The sequence below is a fragment of the Euleptes europaea genome, chromosome 14 (genome assembly GCF_029931775.1).
Source record: "Euleptes europaea isolate rEulEur1 chromosome 14, rEulEur1.hap1, whole genome shotgun sequence".
NCBI lineage: Eukaryota > Metazoa > Chordata > Lepidosauria > Squamata > Sphaerodactylidae > Euleptes > Euleptes europaea.
In genome coordinates, this window is record NC_079325.1 from 32218284 (window position 1) to 32245846 (window position 27563).

Genomic DNA, 27563 nt, shown 5'->3' on the forward strand with positions numbered 1-27563 from the left:
TCCACAGTAAACAAGTGTGCTGAACCTAATAGTGGGTTGTGCACACACATTTAAGTTGCTGAACAGGGACTATAGTTGTATGTTGAAAAGAAGTAGTATTGTAAGTTGTAAAGCAGTAATATTGCTTCTGCTAAACTCTCCCTTATCACAGTGTACAAATGACGAAACCCCTCACCCTGTGCTTCAATATAACCTGCCATGTAGCGAAAGGGTGACTGAATCAACAAGTAATCTTTTTGTGCTTGAGCATCAGGCATCATTCTTATTTTAGTTGCTGCTTCCTGTTCCTTGAACTTCCTGTTGGTTGTGGCTTTTCTCCCACCATCTGGTGGCTCTCAAGAATTGCGGGGCGGGGGGAGGTAAAGGTCCCCTGTGCAAGCACCGGGTCATTCCTGACCCATGGGGTGACATCACATCCCGACATTTTCTAGGCAGACTTTGTTCACGGGGTGGTTTGCCAGTGCCTTCCCCAGTCATCTTCCCTTTACCCCCAGCAAGCTGGGTACTCATTTGACCGACCTCGGAAGGATGGAAGGCTGAGTCAACCTTGAACAGGCTACCTGAAACCAACTTCCGTTGGGATCGAACTCAGGTCGTGAGCAGAGCAAAGATGACATACCAGGAGTGCAGTACTGCCGCTTTCCACTCTGCGCCATGCTTACCACTCTACCCAAGCTAATATGCATGGCACATGCAACTGCTGCTTTCCATTTCTCTCTACTAGGTATTCTTACCTTTCATAAATGTTACTTAAGTTTTCAATAGATGCCACACTATGATGTAAGACAAATACTACTACACACTTTATCCCTCGATGCACTTTAGTGGGGATTGTTCCAAAGTAGCTTTCACCTGGAAGGCTGCTGGAGATCTTAAGACTGTGATCTGGCTTGGAGTGATTAAACTTGCAAGCTGAAGGCTGACACATAAGATTTAACAAAGGTGCTTAATTTCACTTATTCATGTAGCCCAATCAAATGAGATTAAAAGTTAAGCAACTTCATGATACAGTGAGGCCTAATTATATTCAGTGTTCTCTAATAGGCTTAAGAAGCATGGTCCTTATGCAGTACAGTGGTAGCAGGCAGCACATAGGATACATTCAAGCAGTGACAGACTCCTCTCCACATTCTGTAATACCACCACCAGACAAAGGCAGTTTCCCCAAAGACGGTTTTTGCCAGTGTGGATTCCAACTCAGAGCTCTGTTTTGAGTCTTTCATGCAAATCTTCCTGATCAATCATGTCCATGTTTTCGTACCAGTGGTGGTAAGCCAGCAGAGCAGCATTTTTGGCAGCAACGGCACTCATTTCCATGGCGCTGGCAGCCCATTCTATGCTGTTGAGGTAGTACATTCTCCTGTGGAGGATGATAGGTGGGCATTTCTCTGGGGGACTGTAGCGTGGGTAGGCTTGCCATGTTTTTACTGTATTGGAATCATAGGATAGGAAAAGCAAGTTCATTTGCTCTTTGGTGAGAGGTTGAAGTGATGAAATTTTCCAAACTCGAGGGCCCGGTAATGGGTTCAAAGCAGCTTTTCTGTCCTTAACTGGAGACACAATGCCCATGCTAGCTATAAATAACTTGGGATTCTCCGTTGTGAAAATGCCATTTAAATTGAAGTCAGATGGATCCTGGTAGCCAAAGAAAGAGGCATTGATGCGACCATGGACAAATGTTGCTACAGCCTGTTGATAGGGGTTGGAGAACTCAGGAATGGGTGGACTGAAGTTGAGGAATGCTATGTTGGCACTCTTACGGTTCATGGGGGCTGCAATCAGAATGATGTCGTATGCATCTCTCCCTAATCCTGATGTAGAATTGTAGGTCACTTCATACTGCTTCAAAGTACCACCACCTTTAAAAACAAATGATAAGAAGCTACCGTGTTTATTTGGTATTATTACAATGACAATCCTGTGAAGGTTAAGTTGGGGGAGAGAGATTTGTCTAAAGTCACCAGCAAGCTTCATGGTGGAACACAGGTCTTCCCATCCTAGGCCAACACTGGCTGTTAATGTTCCTTTAATGTCTCTGGACTTTTCCTGAATGTGCAGTTGATCCACAGGGGTTGGGTCACGGCAGGGTGTATGTGAGGGTGAGAAGAGATGATAAGGCTGTGGATCTGCCTCATGGAAGGAATGTCTGTTTTCCTTCACTATGGTCTACTTGCATATAAGTAAACCAAGAATTAAAGATACAGGTTGCGTATCCCTTATCTGGACATCCGATATCGAGACTGATCCGAAAACCAGACATTTTGAGTCGGTGTGCAGGCATTACAGGCCCTCAGCAGCCCCGTTGATGGTTCAATGTACACAAAATCATTAAAAATATTGTTTAACATTACATTCAGGCTATGTGTATAATGTATAGTATAAAACAAACGAATTTCATGTTTAGACTTGGGTTCTATCCCCAAAATATTTCATTACGTATAGGCAAAAAATCCAAAATATCTGAAATACGGACCACTTTTGGTGGATACTCAACCTGTACTTTAAGTCTTCGGTGTACAGAAAATATAACCCCCAATAGTGCTGTCCCTGGAATGTTTCATTAAGGGAAGTGGGGAAACAGTGAATGTGTTTTTTCCAGTATTTAGAGTGTCTTTACTGTGCAAATCCCTAGCACTATTTGCCTGAATTACAGATATAGCAGTGTCATACTCTATGTGTACACATAAAGGGAGAGCACTTTGAGTAGCCGGCCTAAATTATTAAATTCTCTCCCAGTAAACTTACAGGAGTATTTAATGATTTACCGAATACTTTACTAAGTTGCTCACTTTATTTGCAGGCTAGACCCAAGCTGCTGTTTCCAAACAATCTTTACCAGTTAATTTCAGAATGTTCCTGTGAAGTAGATCATGGCAACTGCAATGTGAGGTCACCAATGTGTTGATTTTTGGATTCCTAAGTAACAAATGCTTTAAGTGGTGATGCTTTATAGATGACTTTGTTTGTAAGGCTGGATTAAAAACCATTCTTTCAGATGGAAGTTATCACTGCACAAAAGGGTGTTGTGTGACTGCTGTGGATTTCCCACCTTCAGCTGTAATTCTCTATGCTACGTACTCCCATGTTGTTCCTGGGACTCCCCCAGCCCTAAGGTGTGACCTTTGGGGTGCGCAGGGGGCTGTTGCTGGAGGAAGGAGGTGGGAAATCTATTCAGACGTAGAATTCAGATGTTCTACCAATGCTGCCAGCGATCTCACGTAAAATGTTTTTAGTGAAAGATAATCTTGGTTTCAGTTTTGAATGACATCTGGTGGTTATCAGAATAGATCTTTATACTCTTGACAACATTTTAGAGGTATATTACTTTGTAGATGTAGAATTGGTTTTGGCGCAAAAGAAAAATTAAATTACGTGTTTCTACTCTCCCTCTCTGAATGTGATAGTCCTTGTGGTAGGAGGAGCTTTTTCTGTGCATGCAGTCAGAGCTCATCCACTCATCAAATATTGTTGGATTAGTCAAGTCAGACCCACAACACAAGAGGCAAGTGTGCCGTATGAAAGCTAGCAGCTGGCTTTGCCCAATATAATAGCCAGGTTCTGGGTTCTTTGTGTGTCATGCATCTGAATATCCTCAGCATTTTGTTTCTAAGTTGCAGGTGCTGTCATGGTAAAAACAATTTCCAGCTCTTGTTCAGCCGCTTACTTCCTCTCTGGCTGCTGCACTACGCCTATATCCCCCTTCCTCAGGACTTGTGTATCTCAATGAGTGTTTCAGTTTTATAAGCTGTTTCCAAAGAAGGGAGAATATTGAGACAACCTCACCTGAGCGTCCCTTTTGCCTTGTCTTCTCTATAGAAATAACTGCACCAGAAATCAGCTGTGCTTTAGAAGCATACAGAAGGCCAGTGCATACCAGTTTGTTGCCACCTTCTACTGACCAAAGTCCAGTATTGGCATATGCTAAAGATAGAGCACCTGCCAGGGAGAAGGGAAAAATCAGAGTTCAAGAACGGAAAAATGCCCTGTTCATAGAAAAATGCAAAAGAGAAACTGGTCTCTAGATAAGCATAATTAAACTGTAAATTGAACATTGAAATATGAGGTCTCTAGAAGCCCTACTACAGAGATTACTTTTTACTGTCTGTTTCCTGATATTTGGTGGAGGGGAAAGGATGACTTGGTTAGGGATGTCAATACTGTCCTACTTGTGAAGGTATGGTGAAGGCTGGGGCAGGGAATGGGAAGAGGTGAATGTGTGTTTCTAATGTAGGAATGTGAAATATAAGATGCTGGATCTTTACAGGCCTGTTTGAGGTGCCCAGTATGGCCTGTACAACTTGGATCATTTTCAGAGCCAAGGACCCACAAATGGCAGGCAGGTATGTTTACACACAAGAGGACTCTGTTGAAATCATCCCACCTTGGAGAAAAGAAGGGTTGGTTTTTTATATGCTGGCTTTCTCTACCACTTAAGGAAGAATGAAACCGGCTTACAATCATCTTCCCTTCCCCTCCCCACAACAGACACCTTGTGATGTAGGTGGGGCTGAGAGAGCTCTAATAGAGCTGAGACTAGCCCAAGGTCACCCAGCTGGCTTCATGTGGAGGACTGGGGAAACCAACCCGGTTCACCAGATTAGCGTCTGCCGCTCATGTAGAGGAGTGGGGAATCGAACCCGGTTCTCCAGATTAGAGTCCACCGCTCCAAACCACCACTCTTAACCACTACACCACGCTGGCTCGCCATTCAGCTCATCCCGAACCTCTTGGTAAGACTGAAGGGACACTGTTCCTTATAGTGTGGTGAAACAGGAGGGTATCAGAAAGTGAGCTTTGACACTGGGGTGGATTCAAAGCTATTTGTCTCCCCTGCCCTTGCAGTGAAGGACTCTGGGAAGAAAATACTGGGGGAAGGAATAAACAGGAAGAAGGAAACAATGTTTGTTAAACTGCTGATGGGGGAATTTGGCTATCTAGTGTATTCAGTTTCTGTCTGAATCCTTGAAACACTGCTATCGAGTACTTTCAGATACCAGATTTTCCTGCTGCAGCCTCGAATGTCCCAAAAGTTGCCCCTGAGGGGAGGCTAGATGGGATCCTCCAGAATCAATGTGATGGAGCACTCAGAGGACTTGAGTGGAAGGGGAAATGGGCAAAAATTGCTCCCCCTTCCATCCATGGCAATCTACATCCTACCTAGTAACTGTTGGCAGAGTTCCTATGCACCAATCAGGACATCTGATTAAAGAGTAAAGAACGTTTTATGGAACTTACAAATTGGATAGGATAGAGAAGCGATAAACCTGTCTGCCTTGCTTGCTATATTGAGTGTTTCAGACTGTTCTAGAAGAAAAGTATAAGAAAAACATTCTGCCCACAGATAAGGAGAAGCCCCTTTTAGAAAAGAAGGAACTCCCAGTATGGTCCAGTCTACTTGGAGCTTACTGCCTCCTGCAGGATCTTGTTTGTAAACAAGATGTTGTAGCCTGGTCTCAAGGGTGGGTGGTGAGGCCTGAAACCCGGGCTGGGCTCGGTGATTGGGGGGGGGGGGGAGATGGGATTTCCCATGCCTGCAAGTCTTGCAGCCCCCCTGCCTGTATATTCTAATAGCCAACTTGGCCAAATATGAGGCTGCTTAAATCTGGAGACTGGGCTCGTGAAGGGACAAGACAGGTCTTTCTACAAACCTGAAAAGTGCCCCAGGTTTGCAGAAAAATCTGAACTCTAAAAAAAATTACATTGGGTGTGTTAAACCCCAAAATGATAAAAGGAGTGCCTGTTGCTTTAAGGAGCGGAAGCCCTCAGTGGCTGCTACTAGACAACCACAGCATTTGTCTGTCTGTAAAAGGCGGGGGAAGGGTTTTTCCAAAACTGTTTTGGCCTTTGAGGGAAAACTCATCAGGGCCAGGTCTGGCAGCAACCACTGGGTGACTTGAAACCACCCTACTTGTGTGACTCACCTAGGCTTGGCTGCTTGCTGCTGTTCAACAGCAGCCACCCTATGAAAGCCAGTGTAGCATAGCACTTAGAGCTTCAGGGTCTGGGAGAACCAGGTTCAAATCACCAGTCTGCTGTGGAAGTTTGTTAGGTGACATTGGACCAGTCACATAATTTCTGCCTAACCTACCTGACAGGGTTGTTGTGAGGATAAAAAGGAGAGAATGATGATGGAGGGGCTGTGGCTCAATGGTAGAGCATCTGTTTGGCATGCAGAAGATCCCAGGTTCAATCTCCGGCATCTCCTGTTAAAGGGAATAGGCTACTAGGTGATGTGAAAGACCTCTGCCTGAGACCCTGGAGAGCCGCTGCCGGTCTGAGTAGACAATACTGAGTTTGATGGACCAAGGGTCTGATTCAGTATAAGGCAGCTTCGTGTGTTCAAGCTGCTTTGATCCTCACTGGAGAAAGATGGGGTATAAATGAAGTAAATAAATAAGTATAGGTGAAGATGGGAGGCAGTTAAAAAGTACGTTGGTGAATGGCTGAGGAGAATGAGGCAGGGAAAGGGGAGGATATGGGGTTGCCAGGAGGAGGGGAAATAATTTGAGGAGTGAGAATACAGGGGGAAGTGATGTGCTTCACCACCACCCCAGAAGTCCTTGAGGGTTCCCCATTATATTACTGGGCCTGGCCCAGCAGTCAGCACTGCACAACTGGGCCATAGTTTTCCTAGGTAGAAGCTGCCTGGTGGGGGAACCAAAAACAGAGGGGCAGATAAAAGTAGGTTGGGAAGGAGAGAGGCTATGGGGTCATTCAGAGAAGAGAAAGAGAAAATAGTGGGGAGGGGGAAATGAGATGTGTCCTGCAAGTCCAAATCTAAATGTTTCAAAGGAAAAAGCACAACTTACCTACAAAGCCATTGATATGGGTACCTTGGCCATAGGTTACTCTCATGACTGCAGTTACCATCTCATTAATGAACTTCTGAGAAAAGCCAGACTTTTGCATGGATTCATCAATGGTCTGGTTCAGCAACTGAAGGAGTTCGGCCCCTCCAAGGGCATGAAGCAAATCCTCACTGGTGCTGAAGGCATAGTCATGAGCCTGATATCGATAGATCCTTTATCCAAAAACGGAAATAACCATTAAGAAAGGGGACAATGAAGACTGCCATATTTGCAAAAGGTTAGGAGGAAAGAAAAGTCAGGGATTTATACTTCAAAAATGTATCGTATAAGAGTGTTCTAGTATTGCATTCGCTGTTTTTGTTTTTAAGTTATTTTGTTTCCATTATCAAAGTGATTCACAAATCAGTCTTCTGACCTAAATGCTCAAATTCTTAATGTTCTTTAATTTGATTACAGCTGTTTTAAAAGCATATGAGTGGCAATTGATGAGCATATGCCCAGAAGCACAATCCCATTTTTCTTGCCAATGCTTCTAAATCATTGGTTGTGGATCTGTGTGACACATTGGCGGAATAGTCTTTTCTCCCTTGTTTAGAGGAAAAAAGCAGATTTTACTGCTCACAATGCTGATATGCAGCTGGGATGCAGCCAGTACAGGGTTAAAGGCAAGCATTTTTTAAAATGCCCAGGAAGACAATGGAGTCTAAAAACAGACTGAACAAATTTAGTCTTCGTTGTTGGCTATGAACCTAACTAGTTTTTACTTTATGTTAGACCTAGAATTCACAGCAGAATTTATCTAGCTGTCCAACAAGATATTCAAGTTGCTATACTTAACCTTGTGAACTGGTTTTGTTAGCCTATAATCTAGAGCTTTAGAAGACACCTGATTACAGTACTTCCCTAGTTTTTCTGCCTAGAGACAGCAAAATGGTATTTCTTTAATATTTCATTCTGTCATATTCTTGGAAAAATCGTATTCTTTTCAGCCATCACCCTGTGACCTGCTTCCCACCAGGTAATTAAGTCTTTCAAGTTTACAACTAGATACTGCTTTGTGCATTATTACCTCATAAACTTGTCCAGAATTTCCTCTACCCACATGTGCATTCGCAGGGGATTCAGTCCATAGTGCCAGAGGAGCTTGACAAAATTCCAGATGTACCAGCTACTCTCCTCAAAGACAAACTCGTCTCCATTGTAAACACCCATGAGGCCACCTTGGGTATTGAGTTCAGAAAGTCCTGTAAATGTGAGAATGTGAGCCTGTGAGGTTGTCAGGGCTGTTGGACATATTTATTTATTCTTAGACTATTATCCCGGCCAAAGCCGGGCTCAAGGCATTTAACATCAATACAACACTATAAAATCCAATAAAAGCAAAATTACCCTAGTTAAAACAAATCAATCTTTAAAATATGAACAGATGGCACTCTATTCCCAGCACACAGGTCCCTCTGCCAGCCTGCAAAAGCAGTTGGGATCCCCTATTAAGATCTTCTAGAATAAGCAACAAGTGGAACAGGAAGGGAGGCTAGCTATGTTGGAGAACCATTGCTGTTCTGAACAGTAGGCCTGGTGGAACATCTCGGTCTTACAGGCCCTGCAGAACTGTGTTATATCCTGCAGGGCCATGGTCTCATTGGAGACAGAGTTTCACTAGGCCATGGCCAAAAATGCCCTGTCCCTGGTTGAGGATAGCGGGACACTCTTTGGGCCAGGGACCACCAGCAATTGGTGTTTGCAGAGCGAAAAGCTCTCTAGGGGGCATACCGGGAGACATGGTCCTGCAGATATGATGGTACCAGACCGTTTAAGGCTTTAAAGGTAAAAACCAGCCTTGAACCTGATCTGGTACTCCACCTGGAGCCAGTGCAGTTGTCAGAGCACTGGCTGAATATGCGCCTTCAGCGGGGTCCCAGTCCCAATCTCTGACTGTATGATTTACTCATTTCATTTATACCCCACCTTTCTCCCCAAGGGGAATCCAAAGCAACTTACATTGTTCTCGCCTCCATTTTATCCTCACAGCAGCCCTGTGAAGTAGGTTAGGCTAAGAGTGTGTGACTGGCCCAAGGTCATCCAGCAAGCTTCCATAGCAGAGAGGGGATTCCAACCTAGGTTTCCCAGATCCTAGTCCGACATTCTAACCCCTACACCACACTAAATGTATGATGTGTTTTACTGCTGTCCGCATGAGATGCCCCCAACGGTTTACAGGCTAAACATTGACAATGGAAAGGCAGCAAAGAATAAACTAGTACAAGAACAACAACAGTGATTGTGCATACATGCACACATAGGGCGAAAACGCATGGTCGCTTTATCCTCCTTTAATCCCTGTTTCAGCCAAGATTGAACACGTGTTTTGCCTAATGTGCGTTCGATCCTGGCTGAAACAGGGATTAAAGGAGGATAAAGCGACCATGCGTTTTCGCCCTATAGTGTGCAAAGATAAAACTTTAGAGGGAGTAATCACGGGAGGTGGATGAAACAAAACACCACAATTACCATCAGAACGTAACTAAGCAGGAAAAGTATCCCAAGTTGCTTTAAAAGAGGGTCATACCTAATTCTTTGACAAAATGCTTCATGTGCAGGTTAAGAGGGTGGATGTCAGATCCTCCTGCTTCATAGTCTTCTCCTTCCAGGTTGACAGTAGCCAGTCGGCCACCCACAGCCCCTCTTTCAAATACATCAATCTGGACATCTTTTCCAAACTTCTGGCGCAGAAAATAGGCTGCGGATGTGCCCCCAATGCCAGCACCAATCACAGCTGAAAAGGTTGTACAAAAATTGATTTCTACAAAACTGAGAAGGATACCAGCCACCTCTCCCCTTATGCTTATGAAATCAAGATGAAGGGTGTTCTAGTAAAGCTTTAATTATGTGGGTATAATAATTGATTTTTTTTCTGTCTGGTGGCTGAGACTTTCAAAAGTGCCTTAAGCTTTTGCTCCAGCGTAATGGTGGAAACTCTCAATGAAACTACTTTGGCAGATATTTGATTCCATAAACCATTTTCTTCGGGCAGTGGTTCTCAACCTTTTTTGCTCCATTCCCCCTTTCACCATTGTTCAGAATATAATTTCCCCCATCCCAAAATAGTCTATCTCAAAAGGTGCATTCCAAATAATATGCACTTTGCTGAACAGTGGTCCCAATTCCCCCCCCCCCGGAACCCTAAAATTCCCCCCTTGTTGAGAACCCCTGTGTTAGGGGTTTATTTCAAATGTTCTGAGGAAAGGCTGAAGAAACTGAGCACATTACCTTTGCTGAAAGAAGATAAAGGTGGGAGAGGATACCTACTAACAGTTTTCAAAAACTTAAAAGGATATCAACAACAAAGAACACTTTTTTCATGTTACCGACTAGCATATTACAGTATATTTTCCTTCTATATTTAAGAACCTTATTATTCAGAAATTGTCATGTCACATGCAGATTTGTGTCAACAAAACACACACTGCCCAATTTATGCGTGGGCACTTAGAACAGAATCCTACCAAAATGAATGGAACTTAACTCCAAGAAAGCAAATGTAGGCTTACAACCTGAGGCAGCAATTGCAGATGGGGCTACTATCTGTTCTGGATTTGGTAGTTGTTATAGTTGTTGTACAGCTGGCCTCAACCTCCGAAGAAGAAAGTAAGGATTCTAGAGATTATATTTTGTGTTTATCTGAATAAATGCCACATCCAACTGAAGCATCCCAGGCCAAAAAGACATTAAATGCCCAAGGAACTGCACAGATTTGCACCAAGTATTGATTTATCCCATCAAGTGTGGCAAATTCAAGATATGACAACCCATCAACATTCAGGGTAAAGCTGATAAGCACGACAGACAGAGTAAAGTAAGTTTCACCCAGTTCTTGTTATGGTTCACTGTAACCTTCCGTGACTCTTGCCCCAATTACTACAGACACAGGCACACAGAGATACCCTGCCCAGCAACAAGCTGTTCCCTTGCTGTCCTAATACATTTCAATACAAAATATTGTCGAAGGCTTTCACGGTCAGAGTTCATTGGTTCTTGTAGGTTATCCGGGCTGTGTGACCGTGGTCTTGGTATTTTCTTTCCTGACGTTTCGCCAGCAGCTGTGGCAGGCATCTTCAGCGGAGTAACACTGAAGGACAGTGTCTCTCAGTGTCAAGTGTGTAGGAAGAGTAATATATAATCAGAAAGGGGTTGGGTTTGAGCTGAATCATTGTCCTGCAAAAAGTATCAAAGGTAATGTGCTAATCATTGTCCTGTAAGTATCAAGAAGTATTACTCTTCCTACACACTTGACACTGAGAGACACTGTCTCACTGAAGGACAGTGTCTCTGAAGATTTGGTATGAACTACTCTGAAGATGCCTGCCACAGTTGCTGGCGAAACGTCAGGAAAGAAAATTCCAAGACCACGGTTACACAGCCCGGATAACCTACAAGAACCAACATTTCAATACATTTACAGAAAGGAAAAGAGATTATTACCAATTGCTAAATCAGTGGATCTTCCATAGTCAGGGGAAGTCTGCAGAAAAGTAAAACATACAGACTCCTCAACCCGGTTGTCACTAGGAAGTCGCGGGGCGGGAAGGCGCAACCGCCCGTCTCCTGCCCGTCAGGCGGCCCCCGAGTGGCGGTTGGTGACCCCGCCGCGACCTCTGCCCGCCAGGCCCGCCCTTCGGGTCCCCTCCCTGCCCCCCCCCGTACCTATCCGCTGAGGCGGGTGGCGCCACTCGTGGGCCCCCGAGGAAAGCGCCCTGCTGCACGCGCAGGCCACGAGCACGAGGAGGCGCGCGGAGCCCGCCAAAGGCCCCCTCATGGCGGCGGAGGCGGCGGCTGAGGAGAGCGGGCGAGCGGGACCGAGCGAGGCGCCGAGGCCAAGTCCGGGCCTGCGCTCCTCCCTCCCCGCCGCCGCCTTCGTCGCCAGGGGGCGGGCAGGGCAGGGCCCGTCTGGAGGGCGGGCAGGGCAGGCCCCGGCCTGAGGAGGGAAGAGCCTGGCCCGGGGCGGCCTGCAGTGGGGAAGGGGAAAGGCCCCGCGCTCCCTCCCTTAGGGCCGCCCAGCTGCTGGGAGGAAAGCGAAGTGCCCTGGTTGTCTTCTGGAGTCCAATGAAGACAACTAGGAGGAGGTTACAAACAGCAACAGTTCTTTATTGAGCTAAACACAGACCTGGGGGTAAAATAACCCACAAGTCAGATGTGCAGAGTTACTCACCCGAGAAACGAAGGAAAGTCCGTATCATTTACGCATTCGCGTGGGGCAGGCCCATGGCTGCTGACAAGCAGATTGATACACAAAAGTACCCGTGCACATTAAGTGTCCACTCTAATTAGCACAGCCATAGATATTGGCGGAAGGCTGTCTCTAAGCAAGTTCTAGGTCTTGTGATCTTAGTAACTAGAAACCACATACCTGAAGATGAAGGTAATTCAGAGCTCTCTACTGGTGAGAGGCCGTACCAGGCACAGAGAGCATGATTTGTTGGTTCATGGCTCCAGGATGCCAACTTCCCAAAGCTTCCATGTGTGTGCGTATGAATACATAGTGTTCTAAACCAGCCCTTATATCTGGGCATTACAAAAGCCGCGAGTGGGACGTGGCCACTGGCGACATTTCTTCCCCGCACGTTGCCAGCAGTCACTGAGCGGCAGTGACCCTGGCGACTAAGTGTAGACCAGTGGTTCCCAAAGTGGGCAGTACCACCCCCTGGGGGGCAGTGGGATTGCCTAAGGGGACACTAAGAGGCAAGGAGGCATCGGGGGGGCCCGCTAGAGGCGGGCCCCTTCAACTGTGTTGTTCACTAATTTGGAACATCAACCTATGGCACCATGCCAGCAAATTTGGTGGAAACTACCAGAATTCCCCTGCACACACCGACTTTGAAGAGTTGGTGCCACTGGATCAAATTCATCAGTTTTGTTGACTAAATTTCAACTAAAAAAAAGTTTTAATTTGATTTTGAATAGATGTGCAATCAATTGTAACTTGAAATTTTATTGTTATTATCTTCTCTAGTGCGTCATGAGAACTCCTATTTTGAATAATGCTTTTAATAGGATAGGGTAAGGGGGCTGGCCACCAAGACTAGATTAATTCATGCCATCGTATTCCCTATTACTATGTATGGGTGTGAAAGCTGGACAGTGAAGAAAGCTGATAGGAAGAAAATAGGTTCCTTTGAAATGTGGTGTTGGAGGAGAGTGTTATGGATTCCGTGGACTGCCAAAAAAACAAATCAGTGGGTTGTAGATCAAATCAAGCCTGAACTGACCCTAGAAGCTCAAATGACTAAACTGAGGCTGTCGTATTTTGGTCACAAGAGACGACAAGAGTCACTGGAAAAGACAGTCATGCTAGGAAAAGTTGAGGGCAGCAGGAAGAGGAAGACCCAACAAGAGATGGATTGACTTAATAAAGGAAGCCAGCGCCCTCAATTTGCAAGATCTGAGCAAGGCTGACAAAGATAGGACATTCTGGAGGACTTTCATTCATAAGGTCGCCATGAGTCAGAAGCGACTTGACGGCACTTAACACACACACACAAGGGGGCGCTGGGGTTGAGTTTGTAGAACCAAGGGGGGCGGTGGCCTGAACAGTTTGGGAACCCCTGGTGTAGACTGATAAGACCATGAAACTGCTCCAGATCTTGATAAGAACAAGAGAGCAGCGATGCCGGATCCAAAGGCACATTTGCCAGGCTTCAGGCAGGGTAGCCCTGTGAGCCTGCAGCAGCAAAATGAAGCAGCCCAATGGCACTTTAAAGGCTTATTCTGGCCTTTTCCTGAGCTATAGCTCACCACTGGCAAATACATTTATGCCTAAAGCTACACAGAGCAGAAGAGCCCTTGATAAGAACATGAGAACTGCCTTCCTGCATGGCTTCAGACAGGATAACAGTGTTGGACTTTACATAACTGCAAAATTAGATAAGAACCTCCTGAGAGTTTAAAGAGGAACAACAATTATTACAGTTTAAGATTTCTTGTGTCAGATAGATGAAGTGTACATTTATTTATTTATTTATTTATTTATGTTACTTATTGTCCGCCTTTCTTACTTGGATTCAAGGCAGATTACACAGAGTGAGTCAATACAATCAGCAGGGCGGGACATTCAGTAAGGTGATATGAACCTAATCTCTTTTTTTAAAAAAATTACTTTATATTACTTTTCTTGCTGAGATTCAGGTGGATTACAGGATATAAACAGTGCAATCAGACAGCATAAAACAACCAGAGACCAATGCAATAGGGATAGGATTACAAAATTATTATTTTAAGGCATTTTCTAGTCAAATACCTCATGTTATGAAGAGTGAAAGTGAATGTATATCAGTGACTTGTTATGACAGAACTTCATACTTTCTACAGCTGGTTTAGACAGAATTAGAATATGAATTCCTTGCATGCAGCTTGTGTTCATATGGATATACCATTAAGCTACAAATGATTCTAAAAGTGATTGGGTTTACACGTCTTCTAACCACAAAAAAACTGTAGAATATCCATCTTTGTCAGCATAATTTCTCTTAAGCTATCCAAAGTAGACACTGCCATTTGATGCTATATGGAGAACCAAAAACACTGTCCTTGCTAATCTTTTCCTCATTTTAGCTGCATATGTAGAAAGTATTTCATTAACAGCACAATCCACAAGGGTGGGGGCCAAAAGTGCTGAGGAGGCAGCATAACCCCAGCGTAAATCCCACTTTCACCAGCACTGGGGCACTTGCTCCCGCGCCAGGGAACGGGGCAGCAGCACCACACATGGACACCACTACAGCCATGGCAGCAGCGCATGCCAGTGCACCTCCACTGCAGGGGCTTGCGCCAGTGTCAAAGGGAGCATTCCTGGCAATCATTGACTCCCTGAGCCCTTTCGACTTGAAAACGCCCGCATTTGCCAGTGTGAATTTATGCTGGCAAAAATATGGTCGCAGCCCATGGGGTTCCACAGAGGTTCCACAGGGGTTGAGGGAGCATCCCTGTCGGGTTGCTGGCCGTGGTGCAGCAAGCCGTTTAAGAGGCAGCTTGGCTGCACTATGGCTGTGCCAACCCTGGCCCAACTCCCCCACCCTGCCCAGATTACACTGCCTGTGTCTGAATTGTCTTTTGCAGATCAGTTCCCATTTTTTTCTGATTGTTTCTGACTTTTTTTTCCTGCCTTAATATCTTAACCATATGTGAGCCAAGAATGCGAGGATGTTGTAGCTAAATCTAAAGATGATTTTTGTTCAATGCGTTGTAAAATGAATTGGTTGCTCTCCACTCCCTATCTTGCAGCAGCTGAAATCTTCAGAGTTGTATATAACTAAGTGCTGAAGTGTGATGACTGATGATGTGATTACAGACTGAGGCCTGTTTTGTGGGATATGTAAAACATAACTAATTCCTGTGATCTGATTTGCAGGTAATTCAAGGAAACAGCATCATTATGTCAGAAACCTTGGAAGAAGTATAAATTAACTGTGTAGACTGCAATGGCATTTAAAAAAATGTTGGAAATTATATTCCTTGTAGGGTTTTTTAAAACCATGGACTAGCTACTGATTTCAAATGTTAGCTCGCACAGTTGACCTTTTCAGTGCAGTAACTGGAATCTAGTTGTAAAAGAATTTTGTGGTGATTTGACCTCAGACATTCTGGGTCTGAAGGTGGTTCTTTCAGCTGCTAAGGTCAGAAAAATCATGGCTAAATTCCATGTTAGCCTGTTGTAGTCAAAACAACCAATTCTTATGACAAGCTTATGGAGTGACTTATGGTAGCTGGATAAAGGAATTGTACTAGTAGATAGTGCAAAAAATTCTACCAATAAAGATTATAAACTAATGCTAGTTATCCCTCAAATGCTATACTAGGATACAGACACAACCCCTATAGTGTACTTTTTCAGAGACTAAAAAATTCCACTAAAACTCAGTCATGATGTTATCCACTTTAATAGCAAAAGGTCAATATTTATCTTTACAGTGTTTTGCTGAGCTTGTAACAATACTGTTTTGCCTGATATAGTAGTGAACAAAATACGTGACAGTCTTGTGCTTCTGCTAAACTCTCCCTTATCACAGTGTATTGACTATGAAGTTTTGTAGTAATATACAAAACCCTCAATGTGTGCTTCAATATAACTTCTGTCATATAGCAAAAGGGAGATTGAATCAACAAGCAATCTTTTTATGCTTGAACATCAAGCATAATTTTTATTTTTAGTTGCTGCAGCCTGTTCCTTGAACTAGCTGTTGGTTGTGGCTTTTCTCCCACCATCTGATGGCTCTCAATTAGGGGAAACCCCCAAGCTACCGTGCATGGCACATGCAACTGTTGCCTTCCATTTATCTCTACTAAATGTCCAGTGTATTCTTACCTTTCATAAAAGTTACTTAAGCATGTTTTCAATAGATGCCACTATGCTATAAGACACACTTTATTGAATGCTACTCCTCCACACCTTATCCCTCCATGCCATGCACTCTAGTGGGGATTGTTCCAGAGTATAGCACAATGGCTTTCACCTGGAAGGCTACTGGAGAACTTACACTGTGATCTGGCTTGGAGTGGTTAGACTTACAAGCTATAGGCTGACACTAAGATTTAACACAGGTGCTTAATTTCACTTATTCATGTAGCCCAATTGAATGAGATTAAAGTTAGGCAATTTTATGATACACTAAGGCCTAATTATGTTCAGTGTTCTCTAACAGGCTTAAGAAGCATGAAGTCCTTAACAGTGGTCGTAGGCAGCACATAGGATACATTCAGTAGTGACAGACTCCTTTCCGCGTTCAGAAGAAATATTCCTGGAGGTCCTTACCTCTTTGTATAGGCAAAATTACACAGTTGTTGTGTTCCTCAGTTACCAAGTGTTCTTTAGACAGTCCAGGATTTTCCCTCCCAGGAGAGGACAATGTACAGCCTCAAAGAGCATTGTAAGTTTCACTGTAATACCACTACCAGACTTAAGACAGTTTTCACCACAATGTGGATTCCAACTCAGAGCTCTGTTTTGAGTCTCTCATGCAAATCTTCCTGATCAATCATGTCCATGTTTTCGTACCAGTGGTGGTAAGCCAGCAGAGCAGCATTTTTGGCAGCAACGGCACTCATTTCCATGGCGCTGGCAGCCCATTCTATGCTGTTGAGGTAGTACATTCTATGGTGGAGGATGATAGGTGGGCATTTCTCTGGGGGGCTGTAGCGTGGGTAGGCTTGCCATGTTTTTACTGCATTGGAATCATAGGATAGGAAAAGTAAGTTCATTTGTTCTTTGGTGAGAGGTTGGGGTGAGAAAATTTTCCAAATTTGAGGGCCCAGTAATGGGTTCAATACAGCTTTTCTGTCCTTAACTGGAGACACAGTGCCCATGCTATGTATAAAGAACTTGGGATTCTCTGTTGTGAAAATGCCATTTAAATTGAAGTGGGAAGGGTTCTGGTAGCCAAAGAAAGAGGCATTGATGTGACCATGGACAAATGTTGCTACAGTTTGTTGATAGGGTTTGGAGAACTCAGGAATGGGTGGACTGAAGTTGAGGAATGTTATGTTGGCAATCTTCCGGTTCAAGGGGGCTGCAATCAGAATAATGTTGTATGCATCTCTCACTAGTCCTGATGTAGAATTGTAGGTCACTTCGTACAACTTCACAGTACCACCACCTTTAAAAGCAAACGACAAGAAGCTATTTCTTTGGTATTATTATTATTATTAGAGTTGGTTTTTACATGCTGATTTTCTCTAGCACTTAAGGGAGACTCAAACCGGCTTACAATCACCTTATCTTCCCCTCCCCTCAACAGCCACCCTGTGAGGTAGGTGGGACTGAGTGAGCTCTTAATAGAACTGTAACTTGCCCAAGGTCACCCAGCTGGCTTCCTGTGTAGGAGTGGGGGAAACAAATCCAGTTCACCAGACTAGCCTCCTCCGCTCATGTGGAGGAGTGGGGAATCAAACCCAGTTATCCAGATCAGACTCCACCACTCTAAACCACCGCTTTTAACCACTAAACCGCACTGGCTCTGAGGTCTGACTGCTTAACAGTCCTGTTTGACAATCCTGTTAAGTTGGGGGAGAGAGGTTTCTGTAAAGTCACCAGCAAGCTTCATGGTAAAACACAGGTCTCAACACAGGTCCCCCCTCCTAGGCCAACACTGGCTGTTAATGTTCTTTTAATTACTCTAGACTATTCCTGAATGTGCAGTTATCAACAAGGGTTGGGTCGCAGCAGGGTGTGTGTGAGGGTGAGAGCAGAGTTTCTATCTGCAACTCTGATGCAGCCTTGATAAAACTGTGGATTTGCCAGATTAAAGGAATGTCTGTTTTCTCCAAGATGGTCTGCTTACATATAAGTAAACCAAGTATTAAAGATACTTCATAGTCTTAAGTGTACAGAAAACACAACCCCAATAGTGCTGTCCCTGAAATTTTGCACTAAAAGAAGTGGGGAGACAGTGTGTATGTGTTTTCAGTAGTTAAGATAAAGGTAAAGGTCCCCTGTGCAAGCACCAGGTCATTCCTGACCCATCCTGACGTTTCCAAGGCAGACTTTGTTTGCGGGGTGGTTTGCCAGTGCCTTCCCCAGTCATCTTCCCTTTACCCCCAGCAAGCTGGGTCCTCATTTTACCAACCTCGGAAGGATGGAAGGCTGAGTCAACCTTGAGCCGGCTACCTGAAACAGACTTCCGTCGGGATCAAACTCAGGTCGCAAGCAGAGCTTTTGACTGCAGTACAGCAGCTTAACACTCTGCGCCACGGGGGTCCTTTTTCAGTAGTTAGAGTGTGCAAAATCCCTAGCACTATTTGCCTGAATTACAGATATAGCAATGTCATACTCTGTGTGTGTACATTAAGAGGAGGTGGGTAGCACTTTGAGTAGTTGCCCTACATTATTAAATTTTCTCCCAGTAAACTCACAGGAGTAATTAATGTTTTACCAAATACTTTACTAAGTTGCTAGCTTTATTTGCAGGCTAGATCCAAGCTGCTGTTTCCAAACAATCTTTACTAGTTAATTTCAGAACTTTCCTGTTTAGTAATAGATCGTGGCAACTGCAATGCGAGGCCACCAATGTGTTGACTTTTGGATTCCTAAGTAACAAATGCTTTAAGTGGTGATTTTATAGATGATTTTCAAACAATTTGTAAGGCTGGATTCAAAACCATTCCTTCAGATGGAAGTCGCCACTGCACAAAGGGCGTTGTGTGACTGCTGCGGATTTCCCATCTCCAGCTGCAACCCTCCATGCCACATACGTCATGTTGTTCTTGGGACTCTCCCAGCCCTAAGGTGTGACCTTTGGGGTGCACAGGGGGCTGTTGCTGGAGGAAGTAGGTGGGAAATCTCTCTTCAGAAATAGAATTCTGCTAGATGTTCTATGGATGCTGCCAGCAATCTCACGTAAAATAAATTCAATAAAAGAATGTGGTTTCAGTTTTGAATGACATCTGGTGGTTATCAGAATAGATCTTTATACTCTGACATTTTTGGAGGTATATTACTTTGTAGATGTAGAATTGGTTTTGGTGCAAAAGAAAAATTAAATTAAATGTTTCTACTCTCTCTGAATGTGATAGTCCTTGTGGTAGAAGGAGCTCTTTCTGTGCATGCAGTCAGAGCTCATCCACTCATCAAATATTGTTGGATTAGTCAAGTCACCCACAACACAAGAGGCAAGTGTGCCATATGAAAGCTAGCAGCTGGCTCTGCCCAATATAACAGCCAGGTTCTGGGTTCTTTGTGTGTCATGCATCTGAATATCCTCAGCATTTTTTTTAAGTTGCAGGTGCTGTCATGGTAAAAAGTGTGCAGAATTTCCAGCTCTTGTTCAGCCGCTTACTTCCTCTATGGCTGCTGTACTATGCCTACATCCCCCTTCCTCAGGACTTGCATATCTCAATGAGTTTTTCAGTTTTATAAGCTGTTTCCAAAGAGGGGAGAATATTGAGACAACCTCACCTGAGCGTCCCTTTTGCCTTATCTTCTCCTCTATAGAAATAACCGCGCCAGAAATCAGCTGTGCTTTAGAAGCATACAGAAGGCCAGTGCATACCAGTTTGTTGCCCCCTTCTACTGACCAAAGTCCACTATCGGCACCTGCTAAAGATACAGCACCTGCCAGGGAGAAGGGAAAAAAATCAAAGTTCAAGAACGGAAAAATGCCCTGTTCATAGAAAAATGCAAAAGAGAAACTGGTCTCCAGATGAGCATTATTAAACTGTAAACTGAATGTTGAAATATGCCTCAGGTTTGCAGAAAAATCTGAAATCTAAAAAAAAATTACACAGGGTTGGTTAAACCCCTAAAATGATAAAAGGCGTTTCTGTAACTTTAAGGACTGGAAGCCCTCAGTGGCCACTGGTAGACAACCACAGCATTCTTCTTTCCATAAAAGGCTGGGGAAGGGGGTAGAGCCCTTTCCAGATCTGTTTTGGCCTGAGGGAAGACTCATCAGGGCCAAGCCTGACAGCAACCACTGGGTGACTTGATACTACCCTACTTGTGTGACTCATCTAGGCCTGGATGTTTGCTGCTGTTCAACAGCAGCCACCCTATGAAAAGCCAGTGTGGTGTAGCAGTTAGAGCTTCAGAGTAGGGTCTTGGAGATCCAAGTTCAAATCACCAGTCTGCTGTGGAAGCTCATTAGGTGATGTTGGACCAGTCACATACGGTCAGCTTAACCTACCTCACAGGCTTGTTAGATGGATAAAAAGGAGAGGAGAATGTTGTAAGCTGCTTTGGTCCTCACTGGAGAAAGATGGGGTATAAATGAAGTAAATAAATAATAAATATAGCTGAAGAGGGGAGGCAGATAAAAGATAGGTTGGTAAATGGCTGAGAATGAGGCAGGGAAAGCGAAGAGGACATGGGGGTTGCCAGGAGGAGGGAAAGGGGAAATAATTTGGGGAGACGGGGATAAAGGGGAAAGTGATGTGTCCTCCCAGAAGTCATTGAGGATTCCCTGCTATGCTAGTCGGCCTGGCCTAGCAGTCAGCACAACTGGGCTATAGTTTTCCTAGGTAGAAGCTGCCGGATGGAGGGAACCAAAAACAGAGTGGCAGATAAAGGTAGGTTGGGAAGGAGAGAAGGGAAGCAATAACATGGGAGAGGGTATGGGGGGTAATTCAGGAACGGGAAAGAGGAAATAGTGGAGAGGGGAAATGAGATGTGACATGCAAGTCCAAATCTAAATGTTTAAAAGGAAAAAGCACCACTTACCTACAAAGCCATTGATATTGGTACCTTGGCCATAATTTACTCTCATGACTGCAGTTACCATCTCATTGATGAACTTCTGAGAAAAGCCAGACTTTTGCATGGATTCATCAATGGTCTGATTCAGCAACTGAAGGAATTCGGCCCCTCCAAGGGCATGAAGCAAATCCTCACTGGTGCTGAAGGCGAAGTCATGAGCCTGATACTGATAGATCCTTATCCAAAAGGCGAAGGAACCATTAAGAAAGGGGACAATGAGGGCTATGCCATATTTGCACAAGGTTAGAAGGAAAGGAGGGAAGGGGATTTATACTTCAAAGCTGTGTAGTATAAGAGTGTTCTAGTATTGCATTAGCAGTTTTTAAGTTATTTTGTTTCCATTAACAAAGTCATTCACAAATCAGTTTTCTGACCTAAATGCTCAAATTCTTAATGTTATTTCTTTAATTTGATTGCAGCTTATTTAAAAGCATGAGAGTGGCAATTGAAGAGCACATGCACAGAAGCACATTCCCACTTTTCTTGCCAATGCTTCTAAATGATTAGTTAGGGATCTGTGTGACACATTGGTGGAATAGTCTTTTCTTCCTTGTTTATAGGAAGAAAGCATATCTTACCGCTTACGATACTGAGATGCAACTGAGATGCAGCCAGTACAGGGTTAAAGGCAAGCATTTTTAACATGCTCAGGGAGTCAATGAAGTCTGAAAACAGACTGTACAAATTTACTCTTCGTTGTTGGCTATGAACCTAACTAGTTTTTACCGTATGTTACACCTAGAATGAACCTAACTAGTTTTTACCGTATGTTAGACCTAGAATCCACAGCAGTATTTCTCTAGCTGTCCAACAAAATATTTAAGTTGCTATTCTTACCTTGTGAACTGGTTTTCTTTTTGCCCATAATCTCAAGCTTCAGGAGCAAAGACTTGATTACAGTACTTTCCTAGTGTTTTTTGCCTAGAGCCGGCAAAGGATATTTCTTTAGCATTTCATTCTATGGTACCCTGTGGCCTGCATCCCAGCAGGTAATTATGTATTTCTAGTTTATGACTAGATTCTGCTTTGTGCATTATTACCTCATAAACTTGTCCAGAATGTCCTCTACCCACATGTACATTCGCAGCGGATTCAGTCCATAGCGCCAGATGAGCTTGACAATATTCCAGACATACCAGCTACTCTCCTCAAAGACAAACTCGTCTCCGTTGTAAATGCCCATGAGGCCACCTTGGCTTTTAGGTACAGAAAGACCTGCAAATGTGACAATATGAGCTAGTGACGACTGTTAGACATTTAAAGAACAATCTCTGATTCTATGATTTACTTACTTCATGCCTTTCTCCCCATGGGAAACACAAAACAGATTACATTGTTCTCCTTGCCTGCATTTTATCCTCACAACAGCCCTGAGAGGTAGGTTAGGCTAAGGGTATGTGACTGGCCCAAGGTCATCCAGCAAGCTTCCAGAGCAGAAAGGGGATTCAAACCTAGGTTTCCCAGATCCTAGTCCAACATTCTAACCCCTACACCACACTAATATATGATGTGCTTTACTGCTCTCCACACGAGATGGGGCTGAAATATACAAAGTCACACATTCTGAATGGGTTAGATCCAGACTAAATTTACCATCAGCAGAACTGAAGTTTCCTGACTCCCCTTTCTCAATGCAACCCATTGATCTCCGCAAGTGCTGCTCCTGGGTGATAGGGGACCTTGAGGAATAACATAGGCGGAGGAAATCCTGAAGCAGGGGTGGTGATCAGAGGAAACTGTCCATTTAGTACGAATCCTACCTTCTGACTTCAAAGATGGAAGAGAGGTCTTAAATTTGGCCTCAGTGATCCATACTCTGATTACACCCAGGTTAGATGGCTGCAATGAGCTTTATGTGAAGACTGTCTTTGAAGACTGTCTAGAAACTTCAAAATGTAATAGCCAAGTTGCTTTGGGGGTAGGGTATAGGGATCTCATCTTCTCTGTGCTGAAATGTCTGCATTGGCTGTCTGTTACCAGGAACAGTTCAAAGTACTGGATCTTACTTTAGAGGCCTTAAATGGATTAGGAGCAGGGTACCTAATGGGTTACCCTGACCTGGAGGGCCTAGGCTAGCCTGATCTCGTCAGATCTCAGAAGCTAAGCAGGGCTTGCCCTGGTTAGTACTTGGATGGGAGACCACTAAGAAATACCAGGGTCACTATGCAGAGGAAAGCAATGGCAAACCACCTATGGACATCTCTAGTCTTGAAAACCCTACTGGGCTGCCATAAGTTGACTGTGACTTGATGGCAGTTTACACACACCTAAAGGATTGCTCCTCTCCCATACTGTCCAGGCTGTGCATTAAGGTCCTTACTTAAAGTGCTATGCTTGATGTTCCCACCCATAAAAGGAAGGTGGAAAGGGGGACTAGTGATGGGGACTTCTCAGTGTTGGTGTCCTGTGTAAGGAATGCCCTCCCCCTTGAAGCTTGCCTGGCACCTACATTAGTAGTTCTTAAGCCACCAGCCCAGAATGTTTTTGTTCACCCAAGCTTTTCATTGACTTTTAACCCAATGCCCTGTTTTCTCCTGGCGTTTAAGTCTGTCTGATGCTGGTTTTATATTACTGGCTTAATTTCCTTCTGTTTTAGTTTGTTTATTGAGTTACTTTAATTCTATTTTTTTTATTTTAAATTGCATTTTTATTATTTTACTTTCTGATAGCTACTTTTGGCAGATTCTGAAGTCAGGGGATATAAATCTTGTAAGTAAAGGGAGGTGTGAAAAAGCTGGGGAGATTCTGTAGAGTGACAATGCTCAGCATTTAGTAGGAACTTCTGCATTGGTCTGTATTGGTCTGGGTTTCTGCCATAAGAACTGTCTTTTGAAACTACTGTTTCAGATGTGACTGCTCAAGAATGTCTTCCTGTTGTTCTCATGTTCTACAACCTCCCCATCTAATCACAGAACTTGCAAAAGTTAGATACCCGATACCTGTGTGCTTGTTGTAATTTGTCTAGTATGGCTGTTGTCACTGTATGCAGTGCCATTAATGTAACAGCAGCAACAAAGAACCTAGCCCCGGGCTCCTGCCCCCAAACGTTTACAGCAGGGGTGGGGAACCTCAGGCCCGGGGGCCGTATGCGGCCCCCGAGGACATTTTTTGTGGCCCTCGGGAGCTCCGGGGCCCTGCTGCAGAGGCGGGGCGCAGGGCGGCCCTCCCAGAGGGTGATTACAGTGGTGCTGCGGCGCCCTTTGGACCTCCTCTCACCGACTGTCGGCTGTTGAGCAGCGAGAGGGAGGGGAAAGAGGCTGGCGGCTCCCGGCAGCAGAGCATGCATGCAGGAGCCAATTGGGCTTCGGGGGGGGGGGGGCCTTTTGTGGACTCTGGGGAGGAAAGGGCATGGAGACTGGGGCCCAGTCGCGCGGGCTCTGTGCACCGCCGGGTGTGTGTGTGGGCAGGGGAGGCTGGGGCCCGGTCGCGTGAGGCCAGCGGGTGTGTGTGTGTGGGGGGAAGGCTTTTCTCTCTTTTCTTCCTCTTTTTCTTTCACTCTTTCTCCTTTCTCTCCCTCTTTTTCTGTCTCTTTCTTTGTCTCCCTCCGTCCTTTTCTTTGTCTCCCTTCATCCTTTTCTTTCTTTCTCCCTCTCTCTCCATTTCTTTCTTCCCTTTCTCTCCCTTCCTCCCTTTTCCTCTTTCTCTGTTTTCCTTCCTCCCTTGCCGATCGACTGTGGGCTGTGCCCCCATGGCACCTCGTTTGCTCGGGCGCAGGTGGTGGCTGGAGACCTGGCAACCCTAGCCTCTTCCCCCCCCCCCACAGGGAGATCTACACCTGGTATGGCCCCTGAATGATGTCATAAATGTGCAAATGGCCCTTGGCAGGAAAAAGGTTCCCCACCCCTGGTTTACAGGCTAAATGTTGACAATGGGAAGTCAGCAAAGAATAAACTGGTACAACAACAACAACAGGAAGTGCATATATGCGCACAAAGTATGCAACCATAAAACTTTAGAGGGAGTAATTGCAGGAGGTGGATGAAACAAAACCACCGTAATTACAATCAGAGCATAACTACGCAGGAAAAATATCCCAAGTTGCTTTGTAGGCAAAATAGGGTCATACCTAATTCTTTGACAAAATGCTTCATGTGCAGGTTAAGAGGGTGGATGACAGATCCTCCTGCTTCATAGTCTTCTCCTTCCAGGTTGATGGTAGCCAGACGGCCTCCCACAGCCCCTCTCTCAAATACATCAATCTGGACATCTTTTCCAAACTTCTGGCGCAGAAAATAGGCTGCAGATGTGCCCCCAATGCCAGCACCAATCACAGCTGAAAGGGTTGAACAAACACTGATTTCCACAAAACTGAAAGGGGTACCAAACACCTCTTCCCTTATGCTTATGAAATCAAGATAATGAGGGGTGTACTAGTAAAGCTTTAATTATGTGGATCATAATAATAGTTTTTTTCTGTGTGGTGGCTGAGTAATGGTGGAAATTCTCAGTGAAGCTACTTTGGCAAATGTTTGATTCTATACATCATTTTGTTAAGGGCTTGTGACAAATGTTCTGAGGAAAGGCTAAAGAAACAGCACATTGCCTTTGCTGAAAGAAAATTAAGGTGGGAGAGGATACATGCCGATATTTTTTCAAAAACAAAAAAGAATATCGTCAACAAGGAGAACACTTTTTTCATGTTACCGACTAGAACATCACAGAATATTTTTCATTCTGGATTTAAGAACCTTATTATTAATAAATTATGTGCCATGTCACATGCAGATCTGTGAATTAATGACACACCAAACTATTGCATCCCAGGCCAAAAAAGACAGGAAATGCCCAAAGAACTGCACAGATTTGCACCATGCATTGATTATCCCATCAAGTATGGCATAGGACACCGGGTCTCCTCCTCTGTATTTCTCTGAGACAAAGGCATTCTCTCGCACTCAGGGCCCACAGCTATCTGGTCACCCAAATGCCAAACCTGGTCCGGCACCTGCAAAATTATTTGAAAAAATCAGAATCTCCTTTCATCTCTAAGCACTGCTTTGAAAAGCAGGTGGGAGAGGAATACACCATTTTGCCATTCTTATTTAGACAATATTTATCTATCCATTCTCCCAATTAGGGGCGGTTCAAGTCAGGTTACAGAAGGTACTACTTGGTTTGCCTAGTGGACATTTTAGAACATCCCTCTTTCGGATTATTGTTTTGTAGGTTACAGACTGGGAAGGGCAGCCATGAAGGAGCTAGAAAATATTTTGAAGTGTAAGGATGTGTCACTGGCCACCAAGTCTAGATTAATTCATGCCATCGAATTCCCTATTACTATGTATGGGTGTGAAAGCTGGACAGTGAAGAAAGCTGATAGGAAGAAAATAGGTTCCTTTGAAATGTGGTGTTGGAGGAGAGTGTTACGGATTCCGTGGACTGCCAAAAAAATCAGTGGGTTGTAGATCAAATCAAGCCTGAACTGACCCTAGAAGCTCAAATGACTAAACTGAGGCTGTCGTATTTTGGTCACGTCATGAGAAGACAAGAGTCACTGGAAAAGACAGTCATGCTGGGAAAAGGTGAGGGCAGCAGGAAAAGAGGAAGACCCAACAAGAGATGGATTGACTCCATAAAGGAAGCCACAGCCTTCAATTTGCAAGATCTGAGCAAGGCTGTCAGAGACAGGACGTTTTGGAGGACTTTCATTCATAGGGTCGCCATGAGTCGGAAGCGACTTGACGGCACTTAACACACAGAGTTGCACGTAGTATTCCCTATTACTATGTATGGGTGTGAAAGCTGGGCAATGAAGAAAGCTGACAGGAAGAAAGTAGACTCCTTTGAAATGTGGTGTTGGAGGAGAGTGTTATGGATACCGTGGACTGCTAAAAAAAAAAAAATGAGTGGGTTATAGAGCAAATCAAGCCTGAACTGACCCTAGAAACTAAAATGACTAAACGGAGGCTGTCGTATTTTGGTCACATTATAAGAAGGCAAGAGTCACTGGAAAAGACCGTCATGCTGGGAAAAGGTGAGGGCAGCAGGAAAAGAGGAAGACCCAACAAGAGATGGATTGACTCCATAAAGGAAGCCACAGCCTTCAATTTGCAAGATCTGAGCAAGGCTGTCAGAGACAGGACGTTTTGGAGGACTTTCATTCATAGGGTCGCCATGAGTCGGAAGCGACTTGACGGCACTTCACACACACTCACAAACAGTGACAGAACCTTCCAAAAGGAAATGAAACCAGCCAATTAAACAATTAAGCGGCGTTAAAAGAGAGAAAAGTAAAACACACAGACTCCTCAACCCGGTTGTCACTAGGAAGTCGCGGGGCGGGAAGGCGCAACCGCCCGTCTCCTGCCCGTCAGGCGCCCCCCCCCCCGAGTGGCGGTTGGTGACCCCGCCGCGACCTCTGCCCGCCCGCCAGCCCCGCCCGCTTCGGTTCCCCCCCCCGTACCTATCCGCTGAGGCGGGTGGCGCCACTCGTGGGCCCCCGAGGAAAGCGCCCTGCTGCACGCGCAGGCCACGAGCACGAGGAGGCGCGCGGAGCCCGCCAAAGGCCCCCTCAT

At 44.7% G+C, this 27563-nt stretch overlaps 1 protein-coding gene across 1 annotated transcript; it reads right to left on the reverse strand.

Moving 5' to 3' along the window:
• Positions 1 to 1187: 1187 nt before the first annotated feature.
• PCYOX1 (prenylcysteine oxidase 1) lies at positions 1188 to 27563 on the reverse strand. Its single transcript, XM_056860096.1, has 6 exons — positions 27452 to 27563; positions 25115 to 25321; positions 22089 to 22263; positions 21013 to 21224; positions 19753 to 19908; positions 1188 to 1859 (listed from the first exon to the last, which is right to left on the reverse strand). The coding sequence occupies exons 1-6, from the start codon at positions 27561 to 27563 to the stop codon at positions 1198 to 1200; spliced, it is 1524 nt and encodes a 507-aa protein (XP_056716074.1). The 3' UTR covers positions 1188 to 1197.